The 20,008-nt window shown below is 39.9% G+C and overlaps 1 protein-coding gene across 1 annotated transcript in view; it reads right to left on the bottom strand.

Moving 5' to 3' along the window:
• ANXA3 (annexin A3) overlaps positions 1-20,008 on the bottom strand; it is a 54,459-nt gene that overhangs the window by 11,944 nt on the left and 22,507 nt on the right. Inside the window, exons 4-10 of the mRNA XM_054591925.1 lie at positions 18,887-18,981; positions 16,194-16,307; positions 13,390-13,480; positions 8,188-8,267; positions 5,293-5,349; positions 4,865-4,958; positions 3,367-3,462 (exon numbers count right to left, since the gene is read on the bottom strand). Of these exons, the coding sequence (XP_054447900.1) occupies positions 3,367-3,462; positions 4,865-4,958; positions 5,293-5,349; positions 8,188-8,267; positions 13,390-13,480; positions 16,194-16,307; positions 18,887-18,981 (627 nt within the window). The remainder of the gene's footprint in view (positions 1-3,366; positions 3,463-4,864; positions 4,959-5,292; positions 5,350-8,187; positions 8,268-13,389; positions 13,481-16,193; positions 16,308-18,886; positions 18,982-20,008) is intronic.

Raw genomic sequence — 20,008 nt, 5'->3', positions numbered from 1 at the left:
AAAACCAAAAAAAAAAAAAAAACAAAAACGGGTACTGGCAAAAACATGAGCAAATCATCTTTTAAATAAAGCAGAAATCATCAGAAATAGAAAAGTCTATAGAGAGTAAATATACTTATTGTAGCACAGTTACTTTTATAATCTTAAATGTCACCTGCAGATAGGAATCTGCCAATAGTGAATAAATTTTATAATGAATTTTAAAGATCAAAACAAGAACAAGTAGCTTTCTCAGTGCCTCATAAGCTCTAGTAAGGAAAGTGAAGGCCTTCAGTTGGTGTAATTGACTCAAGGGAAATAGACGGGGCAATGTATTAGAAACTTAAACAGAGAACCTGGGACAAATGTGAAAACACTGTTATATGGGAAGCTGTCAGAGAATAAATCAACCATTTGGATCAGTTCTACCTAGTTTTTCTCAAATTCATGTTAAGCAAGTCTGAATACTTTGATCAAAAATTATTATGCCTACTTTTATTCTATTAAGCTTTTAATCATCTCCCTCCCCCTAAACTAAATCCTTCTAGGATTCTTTGTGTTTTTGTTTTTTGTTTTTATAATCCTTTAGCTTGTCCTCTGCTTATATTCTTAACCACCAGGTTTGTTCTTCACGTCCTAAAACTTGGGGAAACTGTTATATACAGGGGTAGGAAGTTTGTTTTACCATTCAGTGTCGAAAGTAGGGAAACTCAGGGAGTCCCTAAAATTAATTACAATGACCAAGACTCCACAGTTGCCCATTTCTTACCCTCTGTGTTGTGTTGACCAAACTTCACTCAGCTCTCCACCCACGTCCCTGAACTCTGGCTTGCCCCCCGCCACAACCCCGCTTTAGCAATCACTAAAACACAAAACATGCCCTCTTGTTAGCTTATCCCGAGAATCAGTTAAAAGAGCAAAACACGTCTTGTCAAACCCCAATGATCATGTCCCCTTGCGTTTCCAATTTCCCCTTAAGAGAAAGGTTTTTTCCTGTTTGATTTTGAGTCCCTTGCACATTTCTGAGAAGAAACCATCCTCCTTATGGCAACAGCCTTTTTGAATAAAGCTTCTCCTTATTGAAGTTCAGGTTTGACAGCTAGAAAGGCTCTATTATGCATTTCTAAGGTGATACAGCTCAGACAGGTTTTCATATTAAAAATTATGTGTTGACCTGTGGAATCAGGCTCCTTATGTATTAAATGTTTGCAATAGGCAGATCTATCAACATGGACAGTGGATTAGTAGATAACAGGTTGGAGGGGGAAGATTGCTAGTGGGTCCAGGGTTCCTTCGGGGGCTCAAGAAAATATCCTAAATCTCGATTGTGGTGATGGTTGAACAAATCTGTAAATATATATATATATACTTTAAAAAAAGCACTGAATTTGCACACTTTGAATGAGTGAATTTTATGGTGTGTGAGTTAAACCTCAGTAAAGGTGAGGAAAAATGATGTATTTCAATGGTAAATGAATAGAAAACATGTGACATATCCTGAACTTCAAATGAGTTGAATTATAAGGTCTTTCTTTTACTTGATAAAATAATATACATTATAGGTCAAATTTAGTGTATCATTCAATAGATATTTCCAAAAATGCTTCTTAGCTCAATGAGGAAGAATGAACACATCTTAATAGTTTTTCAAATGTTATAGCAGGCAAAGTAAAAAGCAGCAAAATCAATGTAAAGAGTAACAACTTGAAATGGAAAAAACATAAACCGGCTGTAGCATGGTCACTGGAACATTTTCAGAACTTACTATGGAGACTGATTTCTATTGCATTTTTTTTAATTAAAAAAGGAGCTTTTATTCATTTTTGGACTATTTGGCAATTCAATCAGAGTCAACAGTGTTTTTCTCTTTTTTTTTTCTCTTTCTTTCTTTCTTTCTCTTTCTTTCTTTCTTCCTTTCTTTTCTTTCTCTTTCTCTCTCTCCTTCTTTCTTTTTTGAGCCACATTTGGATAAAATTCCTATCTTGGCACTCAAAGAGAGGACCAGAAGTTAAGTGAAGTAACACATGTGGAAGAAGCCCTGAGAATGGGGCCTGGAACTTAGTGAGTGCTCACTCCCTGGTATATCTCCTGTAATTTACTTTAAAATACTTCAGCACAGACTGCGTGATATGTGTGTGTTTCAGGCTATGTCTGAACCGTACATATCAAATGGTTGGTTATCGTCACAGATCATGCAGTTTGACTGCCTTGGTCTGGATCTCAGCTCTGCCACGTATTCCCTGGGTAACCTGGGGAAGGAATCGATCTTCCTTCTGCCTCAGGTTTACCATCCTTATGGGAGTGAGGGGGATAATGGTCCCCAAACCACGGGGTTGTTATGAGGCCTCAATACACTGATATTTGGAAAGAATTTAGCACAGGGCTGAGCACGTGGTAAGTGCTAGATGAGTATTTGTTTAAAAATACATTGTGAGGAACCCTAATTGAGAGTCCACCTCCCGAGGTGGTAATTAACTTTTGAAGATGAATCAGAGGCTCACTCCAGGGGAGGTTACCTTTAGAGATAAGCTATCTTTATCTCACCAGAGGGGCTATTAATTATCATGATGGATGACAGCAAGGATTTTTCACTGATGAAATGACAAGATATGTGGAGTAGAGGTACTCCCACCCTGGAATTAATGGAGAAGAGGCCTGCAGCAAGCCCAGTGCCTACCCTAAATTAGAGCGGCTTAGGATTCCTAACAATCCTGTGTGTGTACAAACACATAACAGATTTTGGTGCCTGACTGACTGGAAGGGTCCCTGAATTCTGTCTTTGAACAGCCTCTCATTCTTCTGACTGCACCTTTCTTGCAGGGCGCTCTTCGGATGCCTAAAAGGACAGACTGCTGAGGCCTTGTTGGGAAGACAGGTCAGCTTATATAGTATTTTTATCTGCTTGTTTACACAATGTGTCTCTCAGGGAACACATTCAGTTTGTGACTTATTATTATTATTATTTTTATATACTCCCCACTAGCACAGCCAAGGGGAGGAGACCTATAGTTCCAACCTGAGCTCAACTTGCTACTGATATCTTCCAAAAATAACCCAAAATGGTGAACTACCAAACTGGCTTTGTCTTAGCTTCCAACAAGGCTCAATAAAAATGCCAGTAGAACTGTAATATTTTTATCCCTTAAGGAGTTTATAATTCAAATGTGGTGACAAGCCTAATACAAAGTTAAAAGCAAAGTAAGATATGAAACAAATTTTTCATGCGCCCACTTAACTGTATCTGTTGAGCATATTGTGTGTACTCTCACCTGTACAGGGGGCTGTGAGAGCACAAAGGTGGATCTGCTAGGGTTCCTACATGGCTAAGCCCGACAAGAGTGAAATCAAGTACAAAGTAACTCAGTTTATAAGCACTCAAGTGCTTACCTATGGCCAGCAGTAGGTCTTCAAAATGCCCAGATAATTCTCCTCTTATGCTGTCCTCAATGTCCTTGTGGCTAATATTTCTGTATGCATCAAAAGCTAAAAAGCAGCACCAGAAAAACAGTGAAAGCATCCCAGTTGATCACACATGACTGTATTCCAGTTTTTGACTTGATGTGCAACAAATTACGTTGTTAAGTGGTGAGCTCAACAACTCCTTTGGTAAGTCATCAAAATTTGAATGAGGAAGTTTTTCTTTTTCATATCTTTAAAAAAAAAGTCATCTGTAATAAAACCTGAACTTCATAGGCCATTTTTTCAATGATCTCTCTATCTCCTCTCCCTCTTCCCAGGCTGTTAACATTAAAAATGGCCTAAAGGTTAAATAATAAATAATATATTGAATAAAGTGTGCTATTTTTAAACTATAGCAGCACCTGGGAAACAATGGTGTGGCACATTAATAAAATATGTTTTATCTGTTAACACAATCTTAAATATGAAGATTTCTTATTGCTGAGCAAATCATTCCATCAGGGGGCATGGCCTACTTCACATTTACCAGAAGGCATTCGAATTTCTTGATCAGTGTTTTTCACCCAAACCTGTACATACATCGCCAGGTATGTGGGCATATTTTGCAAGCCAAGTAAATTTTTTTCCAAGTAAATTTTGAAAAAAAAAAAAAGATATTTTGGAGATAGGTCTAGGATTGTTTTGTTTTTATTTTTCCAAGAAAGACATTAATAAAGCAACTATGCTATAATTTTATCATTATTTTATAAATGAAATTTTAATGCCACACTTAAGGAAGGGCACCCTCAGAATAAAAAAATCTTGGTAATATCTTGATGTTTCCTCATTTCCCCATGAACTCGGCACAAAAGTATTCATGCACTGTGGTTGTTCTCTAGACCTGCGCCTGGAAGCCACAGTCAGATATTCACAGGAATTGGAGCTCACGGCTTCTGGGTGCTGTGGCTTCCAGAAAGGCTCAGGGAGATGCATAAGTGAGGCAGTCAAGGCTTAGTGGTTCCAAGTAATAGCTGGTCATACAAAAAGACCTCCCCCCCACAATTTACCTTCATATCAGAAAGAGCCCAATGTTAATCCACCCTAATGCATGAACAGGGTGGATTACACACCCTGGTTTTTCTGGAAAGCGATTAACTAGGAAAGAGCTGGAATGAGTCTGGCTCCTCCATCCCACAGGAACACTCCTCTCTGCTCTCACTCCAGAGGGCTGCCCCTCTTCTTCTTCCTGCCATCCCTCCGCCATCTATTACCTGTCGCTCACTCACTCACTAGGCATCTACCCAGCCTGCTGGGGAACAAGGGTAGTGTCCAGTCTGCCTTGCCTTGTTGTTTCCATAACTGTTGATACATAAAAATGGAACAGCCTTTGCACTTTTTAACTCTGTTTTCCAGAACTTTGTATTTAAACCCCTGAAACATTTGCAAAACAATACAAAGCCAAAAGGATTGCAATGTGAGTCCTTACTTCGTTTTAGTTGAGGAAAGCTCCTAAGACACAGGATCTCCGTGAATTTATCTTCATCTGTGCCCCATCTGTTCTCACCGGCATTATAGAGAATCTATGGGACAAGGGAGAAAGACTTAAAGGTTATTACGGACACGATTCTCGTTTTGAAGAGACAGAAGGAGAAGAGTGGGAGGTTTACTTTTGTTTCAGAAGTCAGTGAGATATTCCAGTGTTTCACATTTAGCAGATTAGACATCTGAGAGTTGGGGTTGCAGGAGCTAGGGGAACGATAACCGCCACTGAAGAGGGCAGAGAGCTGGGGCTGGGTGCGCCCCAGCCTTCAGGTGGGATAGGAGATGACCACGTCAGCTGGTGCCACAGAAATGAGCGGGTCGGCAAGGGGCGCAAATAGTGAAAGGAGATGGTTTCTTTGCTCTGTTACTGACCTGGGCATCCTTTTCAGCCAGTTGCTCGTCTACGTTTAGACTTTCATCTCTTCTGCCCTAAACAAGGAAGAAAAGATCAAGGGAAACCCTGTTAAAGACCGAAAATCCTAGCACAGGGAGGTTCTCCTCCAGCAGAGGTCACGTAGCACAGAGGACTCGGGCACCCAGGATGCTCATTCTGGCTCTGTCATTGGCCAGCCACAAAATTTAGAGCACGGCACAGTTTTCTGAGCCTCCGCTTCCTACTCTGAGAACTCAAAGATCTTACATGAATGAAAAGACATTGCTCTCACAGACTGGGAGAAAAATATTATTGACAAACACATATATATCATATAGGACTGGTATCCAAAACACATAAAGAATTCCTAACATTCAACAATAAGACAACAAACAACACAACTGAAAAATGGGCAATAAAATCTGAGCACACATCAGACAGATATACAAATGGTAAGAAAGAACATGAAAAGATGCTCATCATCATATGTTATTAGGGAATAAAAATTAAAACAATAAGATACCACTTATTAAATGGCTAAAATTCAAAACACTGATATCACCACATTGCTCACAAGAATGTGCAGCAGGAGGAACTCTCTCTCATTCATTGCTGGTGGAAATGCCAAAGGGTACAGACACACAGTTTGTCAGTTTCGTAACAAAATAAACATATCCTGACCATATAATCCAGCAATTGCACACCTTGGTATTTACCCAAAGGAATTGAAAACTTATATTTACATAAAAACTTGCACATGAATGTTCACAGAAATGTTTATTCAGAACTGCCCAAACTTGGAAGGAACCGAGGTGCCCTTTAACAGGTGAAACATACTATAGTATATCTGTATAATGGAATAGTATTGGGCGATAAAAAGGAAATGAGCTTTCCTTTTTAAAAAGACACTTAGCATATTGCTAAGTGAAGCAGCCCGTCTGAAAAGACTACACACTGTATAATTCCAACTATATAACATCTTAAAAAAGGCAAAAATCAGAGACAGTACAAAGATCGGTTGTTGTGTGGGGTTCGGAGAGAAAGAATGGGATGAATAGTTGGAGCACAGAGTATTTTTAGAGCAGTAAAGCTATTCTGTATGTTGACATGAGGGATACATGACATCACACATTTGTCAAAGCTCATAGCATGTATAACACAAGAGGAACTCCATTGTACACCATGGACTTTAGTTAATAACAATAATATCAGTACTCATTCCGCTGTAACAAGTGTACCACTCTAATGTGTTAATAATAGGGGAAAAAGTGAGGGGGTTGGGGGAGAAGCATATGGGAGCCCTTTGTACTTTCTGCTTCAATTTTTCCATAAATCTAAAACTCCTCTAAAACACAAAGTTTAGTAAAGAAAAGAAACCCACAAAGGTCCCCACTACTGGTGAGGGCTTATGTGCAAGCACCCAACACGTCATAGAGACGGGAAATAGAGAGGGGAAAGGGCATGGCCTGGATTACTTTGACAATTATAGGTGAATGAAACATATGTCTATAATATTTTAAAAAGGCATTTGTTCCTGTTTTTAAACATTAGATCCTTGCATGCCTTCTGATTTTTACATTTATTTGCTGCTTTTCAGTGTTGCTGATTCTCTGCTGTTGTTTGCCTTCCTGTTCTCTCATCATGCACTCTGCTCCAGTCATAAAAATGCTGATTATCATTGACTGAATGATACTGATCATTTTCTATGTGCTATGAGCACTTCATATCTATCTATCTATCTATCTATCTATCTTTTATCTTTGCCACATCCTATGAGGTTAGTACTATTATTACTTTAATCTTACAGATGTGAAAACAAGGGCTTTAAGGTTTACAGTAATGTGTCCAGACATATAAAGCTAGTAGGCAACAGGGGAGCATAAGATTCCAGGTCTCTTTGATTCGAAAACCCTGCCCGGAAGCCTGGTCTCCACCGCCTCCTGTCAGGGAATGTACATCGTATGCACACACATGGACGTGCACTTTTGAATACAAACCTCTGGGGGTGTATGTTTGCAGAAATGCCCCATGAATTGTGTTTGTAGGTTCCCTTCATAAGGCTTTTGCCATTTCAAACACCTGAAAACAAAATTAGGGTCGCTTGCCTCCTAGCGGTGTATGCCTCACTTTGGCAAGCGCTGCGTCAGCCGTCAGGCTGGGGCCACTGCGGGGGTGTCCTCACACAAACGGGCTGTGTAAGTCGGCTGAAAGAGGCCAGTGAGACCGGGCCTAAGTTATTCAGTTATGTATGCTAACACACATCTGTGATTATAGCATATCCTTGACCTTGCCACCTTTATTATAAAGCCATGAGCCTCCTAAAAAGAGACAGCAGAGTGTGGCCTCATTTAGTCACATGGTGGTGAAAGATGTAGCCTCTCTTCCAAAGGTACAAGAATGAGGTTGCAGCACGTCATTTTCTTTTTTAATCTTGAGACTTATAAACCCATCTCTGAAGATAATTCTTCTGTATCATGTTTCATATTTAATTTAAATGCTAACAAAAGAAAAATAAATTCTTTGGAGTCCAGAAGGAAATAAACATGTTCTCAAAATGGAGACACTTAGGATGGAAATGAACATTTACGATGGAAAATTATTTTATGTCAGACAAATTACCAGGACATTTCTAATGAACTGTGAAACTTGATCTAAATACTTTTAATCCATGTACTAACCACAAATGATTTTTATTGCATGATTATGTTATACTTTTATGACTGTGGTTAAACATTATACTGCTTGGTGGCAATACAAATGTAAAGTGAGCAAATCATTTCATAAGGAAAACTGCAAGCTCATTGTCTCAGTTTGGTTATTTTTTAACTCCCTAATAATTATTATTAAACATGCAGCTTATTGAAGAATTTAAAAATAAAAAAAATAAACCTTACATCTGCCAAAGTCAACAGAGCTTTCCGGAAGTCACCAGATGTTTCAGAGCTAATGTCATCTCCAAGGCTCTTCTTATACACTGAAACCAAATAAAAATGAAATTAAGCCTTGACAAACTGAACAATATTATTATAAACCAGAGAAAAGCTTAAAGGTCAATCTTAGCAAAAATGAGTACCTGATAAAATATGTCTTGCTTTAAAAAAAAACAACTTCTTGGTGATACTTCCTGTATTCCTCTGAGATGAATAATTCTCATAAGTACTACCACAGTATGTGTTGTGGTAGATGTGCAGGAACAGAAAGAATCGTCATTCTTGATTAAATCCTGGTCCATTTCATCTGACAGTGGCACTGGGGACCATATACCCATACAGTGGGAAACCTTGGGTGGGCTAGCTGCTAGTTCGCCTTCCAATTTCTCTAATTATTTCCATAGAAACAGAAGCCTCATCTTGAGCAAGACACAGCTTAGAGACTACATTCTCAACTTGTCTCTTAGCTAAGTACAGCTCCATGACTAAGTTCTTGTCAGTGAAATGTAGGCAGACAAATGTGGCACTGCTGAGAAATCTCTGTAACGGATGGCTCATGACCATCTTAGCCCCTTCCTCCATCCTAGTGCCTGGTCTGCAGATTGATACCTGGAGCCCAGGTAGCGATCTTGGCCTATGAGGATAAGGACGACATCTTAATGATGGCATAAAAGCAAGCAGGAAGGGGCCTGGATTCCTGAAAGTTTTGAGGAACTATCATGCCAGTCCTGGAATTGCCTATCTCCAGACCTCTTCTTCATATGGGACAAATACATGCATTTTATCTGAGCCACTGTAGTTTTTCTGTTTTATTGATATATACAGCTGGTTGTATTATTTGATAGCTCTAAAAAAAAAAAAAAAGCTGCCCTAAAATGTATTATTTTTCCATAACAAATGACAATTGTATTCACATATTTTAGTACTAACTGGAGCCCCTTTTGCATAGTTTGTTAAGTGTGTGTCCCCTGATTTTAAATCCCTGTTCTGCTCCACCCGTGCCTCACAGCGATCCTCTTGGAGCCCCAGACCTGGATGTAGCTGACACCTGTTTGAACTCTGCCTGGGTCATTCTCAAGGTTTTATAAATTAGTCGTATGAATGTTTGTCATTTTAAATCAATAAAAGACAATTATAGAAAGTAAAAGGAGGTTATCTAATAGCAAGAACTGTGTTGAGACGGAAACTCTTCCAGAGTGATTTAGTCTCTTTTTATGAAACCCATAATTTTTCCTAAGCAATTCAAATAAGCAAAATTCACTGTGGATATAAATTATCTTAGTAATAATAACATTAGGTAGGTATCATTTTACCTAATAGTCACGGTATTGTTACGTCTATACCTCACTTTAGTTAGAAAATATTTAATTTAAAAATATCAAGCCAAAGAATAAAGCTCTCATTTGTTTGAATTTGAGGAAGTATTCTATATTTTAGAGAATCCCCTAGATGAGACCTTATAATCATCTTGTGTGTAGACTCCCATACCTCCCTTTACCCCAAATATCTTGCCAGAAATAAGAATATGAAACAAAATGCCTAGTTCCTGTATGCGGGCCAAGTGGATAGCCTCCTTTGACGGATTTCTCATGCATGGGTCAGCATTTCACATTATATGACTCCAGCACTCTCGCTACAGCTGACTGCAACAGGGTTGGCATCTGACTACAGGTGGCCGGCGGCATAAGAGATGACCTGGGGGAATGTTGTCTGAAATAATGCTCTCTCCTGAAGAGTGCTTTCCTGAGCCCATTGAATCTTCTCCCTTAGTGTGAGTTGTACAGAAAAAGAGACAAAGGCAGTATGGTAGCAAAAAAGTGAAAAGACTCCCCGAAATAAGGCATAAAACATAAGCCAAGGGTAACCAGAAGTCATGGGCAAATATTGGGTTGGCTAAAAAGACCGTATGGTTTTTTTCCTGTAAAATAAAAGATGCATTTTTTTTTCATTTTCACCAATAACTTTATTGATTTGGATATTTGGAGTTATGTCAGATACCTCCCACGTGGTATAATATTGATTGTTCTCAAACAATGTCTTTATTTGATTGCTGTCAACTTCAACTGGTCTACCCAACCATGGAGCACTGTCCAGCAAGTAATCTCCAGCATGAAACCTTGCAAACCACTTTTTACACATTCGATCAGTCACACCACCTTCTCCATACACTGCACAAATCTTTGTGGTGTGTTTCAGTTGTTTTTACCTTTCTTGAAATAATAAAGCATAATATGCCAAAATGTCACATATTTTCTTCCATCTTCAATATTAAAATGGCTACAAAAAATTCACCAACTTTGATAAGTTTTTTTAATGCACACTGATATGACAGCTGCCACAATATAATGTAACAAAATTGTTTCAAATGAAGTTAAAGACAACCAAGTGCTACTAGAGCCACCTTACAGAAAAAACCAAATGAACTTTTTGCCCAACCCAATACAAGCTTTGAGTAGACAGATACTGTGTGGAAGGGAAGAGAAGTCACTCGGCTGTGTCAAAAACAGCAGAAGCAGAAAGGAAGGAGGAAGAGTTCCTGTAATGAAAACATTGGCCCAGGGTGCAATGCATGCATGCTGCTGAGGGGGTGACAAGATAGCCAAATCCCTAGAGTAGTGCTGCTGTGTCCACATCCCCATAAAGCTTGGCTATGCACAATTGAAATTATTTCCTTTCTCTACTTTTTGTTTATCATTAATTTCTACTAACCAAGGTAACCAACATGCAATTCCATTCCTTATAGTCTGATAGAGAGCCTAATTTACACAGATAGCCCAGCAGCTGGTAACTTTAACTATTGTCATATTTATTACACGACAGTTCTCAATGCTAGAACTTTTGCGTGGCTTTTAAGATCCCAGTCTTGATCATGAGGATATCAGTTCAATAAATATTTGAATTTGCCTTCTCTTGTTCTGGGGACTGGAGCTACAGCTATGAACAAAATAGACAAAAATCCCACCTTCATTGAGCTTACATCCTAGTAAACATCCTTACTGATGTTTGTACATCAGTGCTGGACTTCAGGGAGCCATCCTAGTGCAGATCAATGCACGGAGCAGTGACTGTTCTAAGAAACACCAGGAAGTAACAAGGGGTCTTGGTAAACAGTCCTTGGCTCTGATGATTTTTTAATGTAAATCTTGTTGAACTGATGAAGCGAAAAATTTTAAATACCTACAACATACTCACTTTGCCCATTAAACAACGATCCCATCTACTCCAAATTTACCTTGTTATACTTCCTTTGTTGAGTTGGGTTTGGGACTCTACAAATTAAATTTCTCTTTTGTACCCACCCTATCAGCCTGTTAGGTTCCACCAGCAGGGAAGGGGTGGGGTGGGGGGCGGCTAGTAGGAGACTGGAAGGCAGGAGGAGGGAAGAAGAACCTGCTATTTGCTTGCTATTCAGGTCAATGTCAACCAGTGAAGGGCTTTCTCCCTGATAGCAGCAGTTGTCCCCAGGCTCATAGAATAAGTCCCTTTGCACCCCTGTGGGGGTACCAGCTACAGCCAAATGGAACCCTTTGCAGAGATCTGAACTCCAGCCCCTTAAGCTTCTCCTCTGAGCCCCTGAGGCATCAACACCTGCAAGACGGTGCCTTTTCCTCTGTGCTTCCTGCGCTTCTAGTATCTGAAAACGCCAGCCTCTTTGCTTTCTTGTCCCATCCTGGGGGTTAGACCTTGGTGCTACACCTGTGTGTTCTTTTTGCTTTTTTCAGTCCTCCAAAAGATATTTAAGCAAGTCTCTCCATTAAATTCTCCATTAAAACACCAAGTGTTACCTCTGTTTTTCTGACTAGATCCTGATTAATGCATCAGCAATCAAACAGTCACCTATCGCTGAGGTATTTACCTTCTAATGAGAATTCCTTGAAGTAGTCTCTCTAACAACCACCTGGGGGCCACTATATCTCTTATTTAGGCTTCACCCACTGAACAAGTGCCCAAATATACAAACACAGACACCATGGCCCTCCGCTAAGGTACTTGGAGAGGGTTACAGAGGTTGCTGTATAATATGGAGTTGGGCTGGTATTTGTCCCTAGTTCCTGGGAAGTCACCTCTAAATCCTTGGAATTTCCCAAATAATAGAAATGTCTTTGTTACTTATGGTAGGTTCCATGAACCACACCTGAGGCTTCGCTGACAAGGTGACTCAGGATCTGAGTGATCGGGGGCTGCTGCACCAGAAGGGCCAACCATGTGATTAGAGGATGCAGGTTTTGAGCCACATGATATTGGCCTGACCTCTAGGGGGAGGATGAGGACCAGAGATGGAGATTAATCATGTGGCCATTCATTCAGTCAAGCCCATGTCATGGAGCCCAAAGCTCGAGTGAGCTTCCCTGGTAGGTAATTATGCATCAAAGTGCTGGCAGGGACATGCATCCTGAGGACGTGGAAGCTTTGCATTTGGGAACTTCCTAGACTTCTCCCTATGCATCTCTTCCTTTGACCAGTCCCAGTTTGTATTCTTTATAGTAAAACTCTAATTGGGAGTATAGCACTTTCTTGAGTGCTGTCAGTCATTCTAGTGAGCTCCTGAACCTGAAGGAATAGTGAGAAGCCCTGAAGTTGTAGCCATTCGGTTAGAAGTGCCTGTGGCCTGGGAACACATGGACTTGGGGCTGGTCTCTGAAGTAAGGGTCACCTGTGCTTTCACTTGTGAAGCCACACTAACCCCGGGGAGTTAGCATCAGAGCCGCACCGCGGGGGCTTTCTAATTCTCACATAGCTGACAGACTATTAGGACTTCAGCTAATCACACTGAACCCACGTGCTCAACACATTCTCTACATGGCTCCTCTAACTTCCCACACCAACAATCATGAGGCTGATCTAAGTGGTTTTTAACATATAATATTAACATACAATGATTGGAGTCTCTTACATTGATGAAAATGGTTGGTTTAATTAAGCAGCGATTGCTGAGAGCAAAAGGTGAAGTATTAATGCCATTGCTGTATAGCAGTTTCTAGCTCAATCGTACTCAATCTTTCTCTGAAAATCCACAGACCATAGGCCATTTTAGGATGGATTCTCCTTTTTATGTCTTGCCTTCTCAAAGGCTTCATGAAGAAGAGATTGGTGGGTTTCTGGAAAAAGCAACATTAGCTCACACATGTGTGAATGGCGGTAAAGGTAAGCAGAGAATAAGATTACCTGTGTAGTAGGCTTGAGAGATCTCCTTCATTTGCCTGCTTGTCCTGGTGGTTAAGATTTCAATCAATGCATCTTCATTTGTTCCAGCGCCCTAAAACGGAAATCTATTCTTAGAACACTTAAACAATGGAATTTCATTCTTAATACCTTGTTTTATGTGGATGAAAAGAACAGTTTTGGATAATCAACAGATGGTCGTATATTGATCTGAAGCGGTTTTCTAATATTTCATAATTTAGTATTAAATAATATGAATCATGTGCAATAAATGACATCAAAATTTTCTAAAAAATATTATACTCTAGTACAAAAGTCAATCAAATAATTCTAATACAAAAGTCAATCAAATAAAAGGAAGAGCCTACATCATTCAAGATCAGAAGTAAGCATTCAGAGATGCCATTATATTTAGGAAGGGCTCTGCAATTCTTCTGAATGGGGTCAGCCCTACACTACTGAACTAGGTTGGTTAGCATGTATCATCCTCTCCATATAGGGAGATTTTAAAGCCTCAGTCATGTAAACAGGACCACTTGGTTTAGGAACTAGTTACCCCTGAGCCTTGCCCTACATTGAAATTACTGAATCATGCCGTGACTCCCGGAGAAGCCATTTACACTAGGACTTGACCAAACAAGACCAATGGAGCAAATGAACAAAGCCTGAGTTCTGCCCCTCTGTGGCAGATTCCTAGTTGCCCCCATATCTCTCCTTTAAAAGTTATCAGTTAATTAAAAAATTTAAATACACTATTTTTTAGAGCAGTTTTGGTTTCACAGCAAAGTTGAATAGACCTAATGTATTTTTTATCTTCCTTGCTTAGTAACAGAAACCCAAATTTTCAACTTAGCACATAGCTCTCCAAGTAAATACTATGTCTCAGCTTCCTTTAGAGCTAGGTTTATCCATATAACTAAATTCTCATCAATGGAATGTATGTGAAGTACTACATACAATTTCTGATAGTCCTCAAAGATCAGAGATGAACCCTTCATTATTCATTACTCTTTTTAGCTTGGATGAAGATATAATGGCCGGACTTAAACTGGGTCTTTGTTGAACTGGGATGGTCAGGAAAGGACAGAAGGGAAGGCAGAGTGTGATGGTTTTACACGTCAACTTGGTCAGGTTAGAGCCCTCAGTTATTTAACCAAGTAGTAATTAGGTGTTGCTACAAAGGCACTTTACAGATATAACTGAAATCCATGATCATTTGGATAAATTATCTTATTCAGGATAAATTATAGAGTCAAAGGCCATAACAGCAGACCCGAGGTATCTCTGAAGAACAAAAAGTTCTACCTGTGGGAAGCAGCTCCAGCTTGTGCTAAGAGTTCAAGCTTGCCCTTCAGGTTTTAGATTTGTCTTGTCAGTTCCATAATTGTGTAACCAATTCCTTGCAATAAAGCTCTTAAAATATATCTCTTGCCTACTGGTTCTGCCTCTCTGGGGAACCGTGACTGATACAGGCAGAATTTTAAACAGTCACGGAGATAGGCAGGAGCCAGACTGTGCTGGATAATGAAGGTCATGGTAAGCATTTTAAGTATTCAAATCCAGTGGCAATTTATGCAGCTGAATAATATAATTGATTCTAAAAATAACATTGTAAAAATAATTTTGGCTATTCTGTGTGAATGAATTTGAGATGTGCAAAAATGGAGGCAAAGGGACCAATTAGGAGGCCATTGGTATAGTCCAGACAAGAGATGATAATGTTTAAACCAGAATATTAGCAACGGATTTTGGGAGATGTGCTCTCATTTTTGATAAATCTTGGAATGGAGCTAATGTGCCTGCAGGTCAATTTGGGAGCTCTGAAGAATCACGGAAGGCAAGGGGTCAAATATAATATGAGGTCCTTGGCCTAAGCAGTTGGAGGTTGATGATGGTGTCATTCACTCTCTACGACAACAAAATAGAGAATTTGACTCCTCAGGTCAAAAAACAAACAAAATTTACCCTTTTGCACTGTTGGTGGGAAGGCAGACTGGTGCAGCTACTGTGGAACTACCTCAAAAAAACTGAACATGGATCTGCCTTTTGACCCAGTGATCCCACTTCTGGGAATATATCTGAAGGAACTCAAACTACTAATTTGAATGAACATAAGCACCTCTATGTTCATTGCAGTATTATTTACAATCATCAAGATACGGAAGTAGCCCAAGTGTCCCTCAACAGATGAGTAGATAAAACAACTACGGGACATTTAAACAATGGAATACTACTCAGCTGTAAAAAGGAAAATTTTACCCTTTGCAACAGTATGGCTGGACCTGGAGAACATTAAGCTAAGTGAAATAATCCAGCCAGAGAAAGACAAATACTATATGATTTCACTCATATGTGGAATCTAATGAACAAACTGACTAACAACAAGCAAAATAGAGACAGATTCATAGACAAAGAACACATGAGAGCTAGTGGTGGGGGAATGTAGGGGGTGGAGGATTAAGCGAAAAAGGAAAAAGGGCTCACGGATGTGGACAACAGTGTGGTGATTGCTGGGGGAAGTGGGTATAAAGGAGAGAAATGGTAATGGAAAAATACAATAAAGATTAAATTAAAAAATAATTAATCATTACAAAAAAAAATATGACAATGTCCTTTCAGCCCAGGATCATGTGGGCTCAAGGTTCCACAACTGCTTCGGATTTCAGGGTTGTTCTACCAATTAGAGAGCACAGAATCAAAATGACATCCAAATCTATCACATTTACACCCATAGCTCAAGAGTGAGCTGGAAGGAAGTCATTATTTTTGAGGACTTAGTCAAATTCCAGGCATAAGAAGGGTCATACCTTCATGGATTTCTTCAGCTGCTTCGCATCAAACACGGCCGGCGGAGTCACAAGGGCCACCATGAGATGCTCAAAGTGGCCAGAGAGATCGCCCTTCAAATCATCTTTCAGATCCTAAAATAAAAAACCCTTGAAAGGTAAGTGCGACATATCCTTCCTTTCTCTTTCTCTAAGTCACTTAGTAAAAGATGAACATATGTAACGATTCAGACAAAAACATGCCCATCCACAGGGAATGAACAGGTATGGTGAAAATATTTCTATGGCTATTATTCTGAATTTTATGATTGTTTCCAAAATGTTCTTTGCTGAAGAAAAGCCAGTGGAGGGAGGTTCTGTGAATGCCACAAATAGGAACTGTGTATTCAAATGCTTTTCCTAGGTCCTCTATACTCTCAGTGCTTGGATTGGGGTGAGGAAAGAGGAAGAGGAGGAGGAGCCCTGTAATTCACACCCAGCTTCACTGTTAGCCGTTCTCTTCCTGTCTTGCTTTGCAGTGACTGCCAAAGAGCTTCAAAGAGGAGGAAAGGGAAGACAGTGGTTGGTCCTTTGCCTCTCCTAAGAGTGTAGAAGTAGGAAGCATCAAAAGCAGTTTCTGGTAACAACAGCAGGGAAAACCTAACTGTGGCAATGAGGCAGGCATTACTTATTGATATTGTCCTTTAATGCTGTTTACACATATTATATACGAATGGTCCATCACTCTTCCTAAAGGCAGGTAATATCGTTTCTAGTTCCAATATTCAGGGAAGTGTTATTGAATACGTTTCCTGCTCTTGATTATTTTCAACTCGGAAACAGAGGCTGGCCGCCTCCCAAACTGCAACGACAATGTGGATACAGACCAATGTCTATCTACCATTCACTGGGACAAGGGGTGGGGGCATGCTCCTGCATTTAAATTACATGCAAATAGATGGATTGGAGCCACAAGTCACTAGCTCTGCTTTAATTGCCACAGGGTGTTTCCTTTCTAAATGCTAAATTCCACCATCTGTCCTCAAGCCAAGGCTTCCCAACTGAATCTTATTTCACATGCTCTCATTCTATCTCACTGTGAGAAATGCGTGTCACTTTTCACCTCCATCCTTCCTCCATATTCTGCAAACCCTGAAACGCCAATGGATCATTCATGTTCCCTATTCATGAGTGTGCTGCCTTGCCTATAAGCCTGGCAATTCATTTAATTCAACCAACGTTCATTGGGCTGCTGCTCTACGCTATGCACTTAAAGGTCAGTTAGACACAATGCTTACTGATAGGACATTAAGTTTTAATGGAAAAAATAGAAATATTCAAATATAAAATTTCAATATAGTATCCAAAGTATCTGATAAAGTATGAAGGTTAAGTGTCTGAGAAGGGGCTCTCAGTGGGATCTGGGGGCTTGGAGAAACTTCCAGGAAGTGCCGTCTGAGCAGCCTTTGCAGAGCCCCGAGACACTTTCTATTCTCACCTGGACCCACTAGCCTGACTGATCTGTTACCACTCTTTGCCCTCTACAGTTCATTAGCCACGACAGCTAATATCATCTTTAAAACTTTGTTACTCCATATTATTCCCTTGCTTACTAACCCCCAGTGGTTCTCTATTGTTCTTAGAATAAAATCTAAACTCCATACCAAGATTCCAAGGCCCAGCATGTTCTAAACCTCTCTCCATCCTCATCTCTTCCCTCTTCTCCCCTTGACTTTCTACACTGCTGCCAATTAGAACTCTTTCTGTTGCTTAAACAATCCCACCTTGATTTTGCCCTGGGGCTTTGGCATTTGCTATACCTTCTGTCTGAAATGCTCTTCTCTTCCGCCCAAGCAGAGCAGAATCCTTGGTATTCAGTCTCAGTGGAAAGTGAGGTCACAACCAATCCCTGACATTTCTTCACCACCTGATCTAAAGGAGCCATTCACCAGTCATTCTCTATCAGTTACCCCATTTTAACTCTTTCATAGCACTTGCCAATATCTGAATTTATTTTATTTACTTAGTTATTATTTTTCTAATAGAATGTTAGCTCCATGAAAGAAGAGAGGATCTGCTTTTTATACCAGTGAATCTCCAGTGTCTAGGGCACCTTCTGACTCACAGTCATACCCAGCTCCTGACAGAGTAGTTTATTATTGAACAAATAAAGCGTGTAAAGAAAAAGACACATGTTCTTGTACAGTTCTTAACATAGTTTCTTGTACTTAGTAAGTTTTCATTTCCTGAATGAATTAAGCCTATAATTACATACACATGTTAAAGTTGAAAGAAATTAAAGCTCATTTATGAGAGCACCTATCAGATAATTGGTCATATAATTCTTTATTGGGGGGAGGGAGCTTTCTTGTGCATTGTAGGATGTTTAACAGCATCCCTGACCTCTACCCACCAGTTGTGATAATCAAAATGTCTGGAGACATTGCCAAATATTCCCTAGAGAGCAAAATCATTTCTGGTTTAGAGCCACCCATCAAAGACAACCTTCGTTAATCAACAGATAAAGAAACTGTGGCCCAGAAAGATCAAATAATATGCCCAAGGCTCTTCAACCAGTTAAGGGCAAAACCAGGGCTCCAGGCTGTTGAGTGGATACACAGGGTACTTTCTGTCACACTCAGATTCAAACAAAAGATCTGTGGGCATAATCCAATGGGAACATCCCTGGCCCATTAGCGACTACCTCTTTATTGCCTATGTTAATCAAAATTTACCTTTCCGTATGCTTTTTGATATTCCTTCACAATCAGCTGCCGCTGTGCACTCGATCTCTCAGTAAGAATGCTGATGAGCGTTTTCTCATCAGTTCCTAAATGAAACAAAAATAATTTTACTCACCATCAACCCAAGGATGCTTAATATCTGTCATGAACAAAAGAAAAGTGATTAATGGTCTGAAATAAATGCAGATAGGAAGGCATTTTAATTTTTAATTTTCAAGTTATTACCAGGTTGAAATTTCTTTGTTTGCTTGGCTTTTGGAAAAGGAAATTGACTTTATTTCGATACTTTTGGGGGAAGAAAACCATCATGGCCTGAGTATTCCTCTGACAAGGAACATACTGGCTTTGGACTAGGTATTTTCACCCAAATGAGGTCACTTACTATCTTGTCACCTTTTCTCTCTTTCTTGCCTTCATACTTGATATCAAAGTCTCCTTTTCTCTAGAAAAAAAGAACCTACCATGCATTAGGCCCCTTTTATTCATTGTCGTCTTTAATATTCATGGGGCCCTGGATAGTAGGTATGATCACGCTTTCCTAAAGATGAAGACAGTATTGGAAAACATCTCATTTGCCAAAGTCATGCAGCTTTGAAGTGGTGCAGCAGGATCTGAACCCAAATCACTGGCTCCGAAACATCTATCTCTCTCTGGTCCATACCTCTCCCAGGCATCCCACACCTATGTACTTCACTGCTTGACTAAAGAATAACATCAGGCCAGGACTGATGCTGGCCTGCCCAAAAAGCCCCTCAAGATTACTAGTTTCTTGGTAACTACAGTGTTAAGATACTATGGGGGTCATGTTAGCCTCCTTAGCAATAGAGGGCTATACCCTCTATTGCTAAGCAATAGAGGGGGAGCTATGAGTTGCCCTGCATATGTTGGGCCTGCATGACTAGAATAATATAAAAGATCAATTGGAATGCTAGGCTGAAGTCTGCTGTGTTGAGGTGACCCCCACATATCTTGGCTATACACATCCTTGGCAATCACTGGCACATGCTCTACAATCAGGGGTGTCCAACCTTCTGGCATCTCTGCATGACACTGGAAGAAGAGTTGTCTTGGGCCACACATTAAATACATTGTGACACATAATCATACACAAAA

This window comes from Pteronotus mesoamericanus, unplaced genomic scaffold (genome assembly GCF_021234165.1).
Source record: "Pteronotus mesoamericanus isolate MK-2021 breed Mesoamerican mustached bat unplaced genomic scaffold, CSHL_Meso_final contig_130, whole genome shotgun sequence".
In the NCBI taxonomy this organism is placed as follows: Eukaryota; Metazoa; Chordata; class Mammalia; order Chiroptera; family Mormoopidae; genus Pteronotus; species Pteronotus mesoamericanus.
Note: the sequence above shows the minus strand (reverse complement) of the source record. Positions and strands in the feature narration are given on the sequence as shown.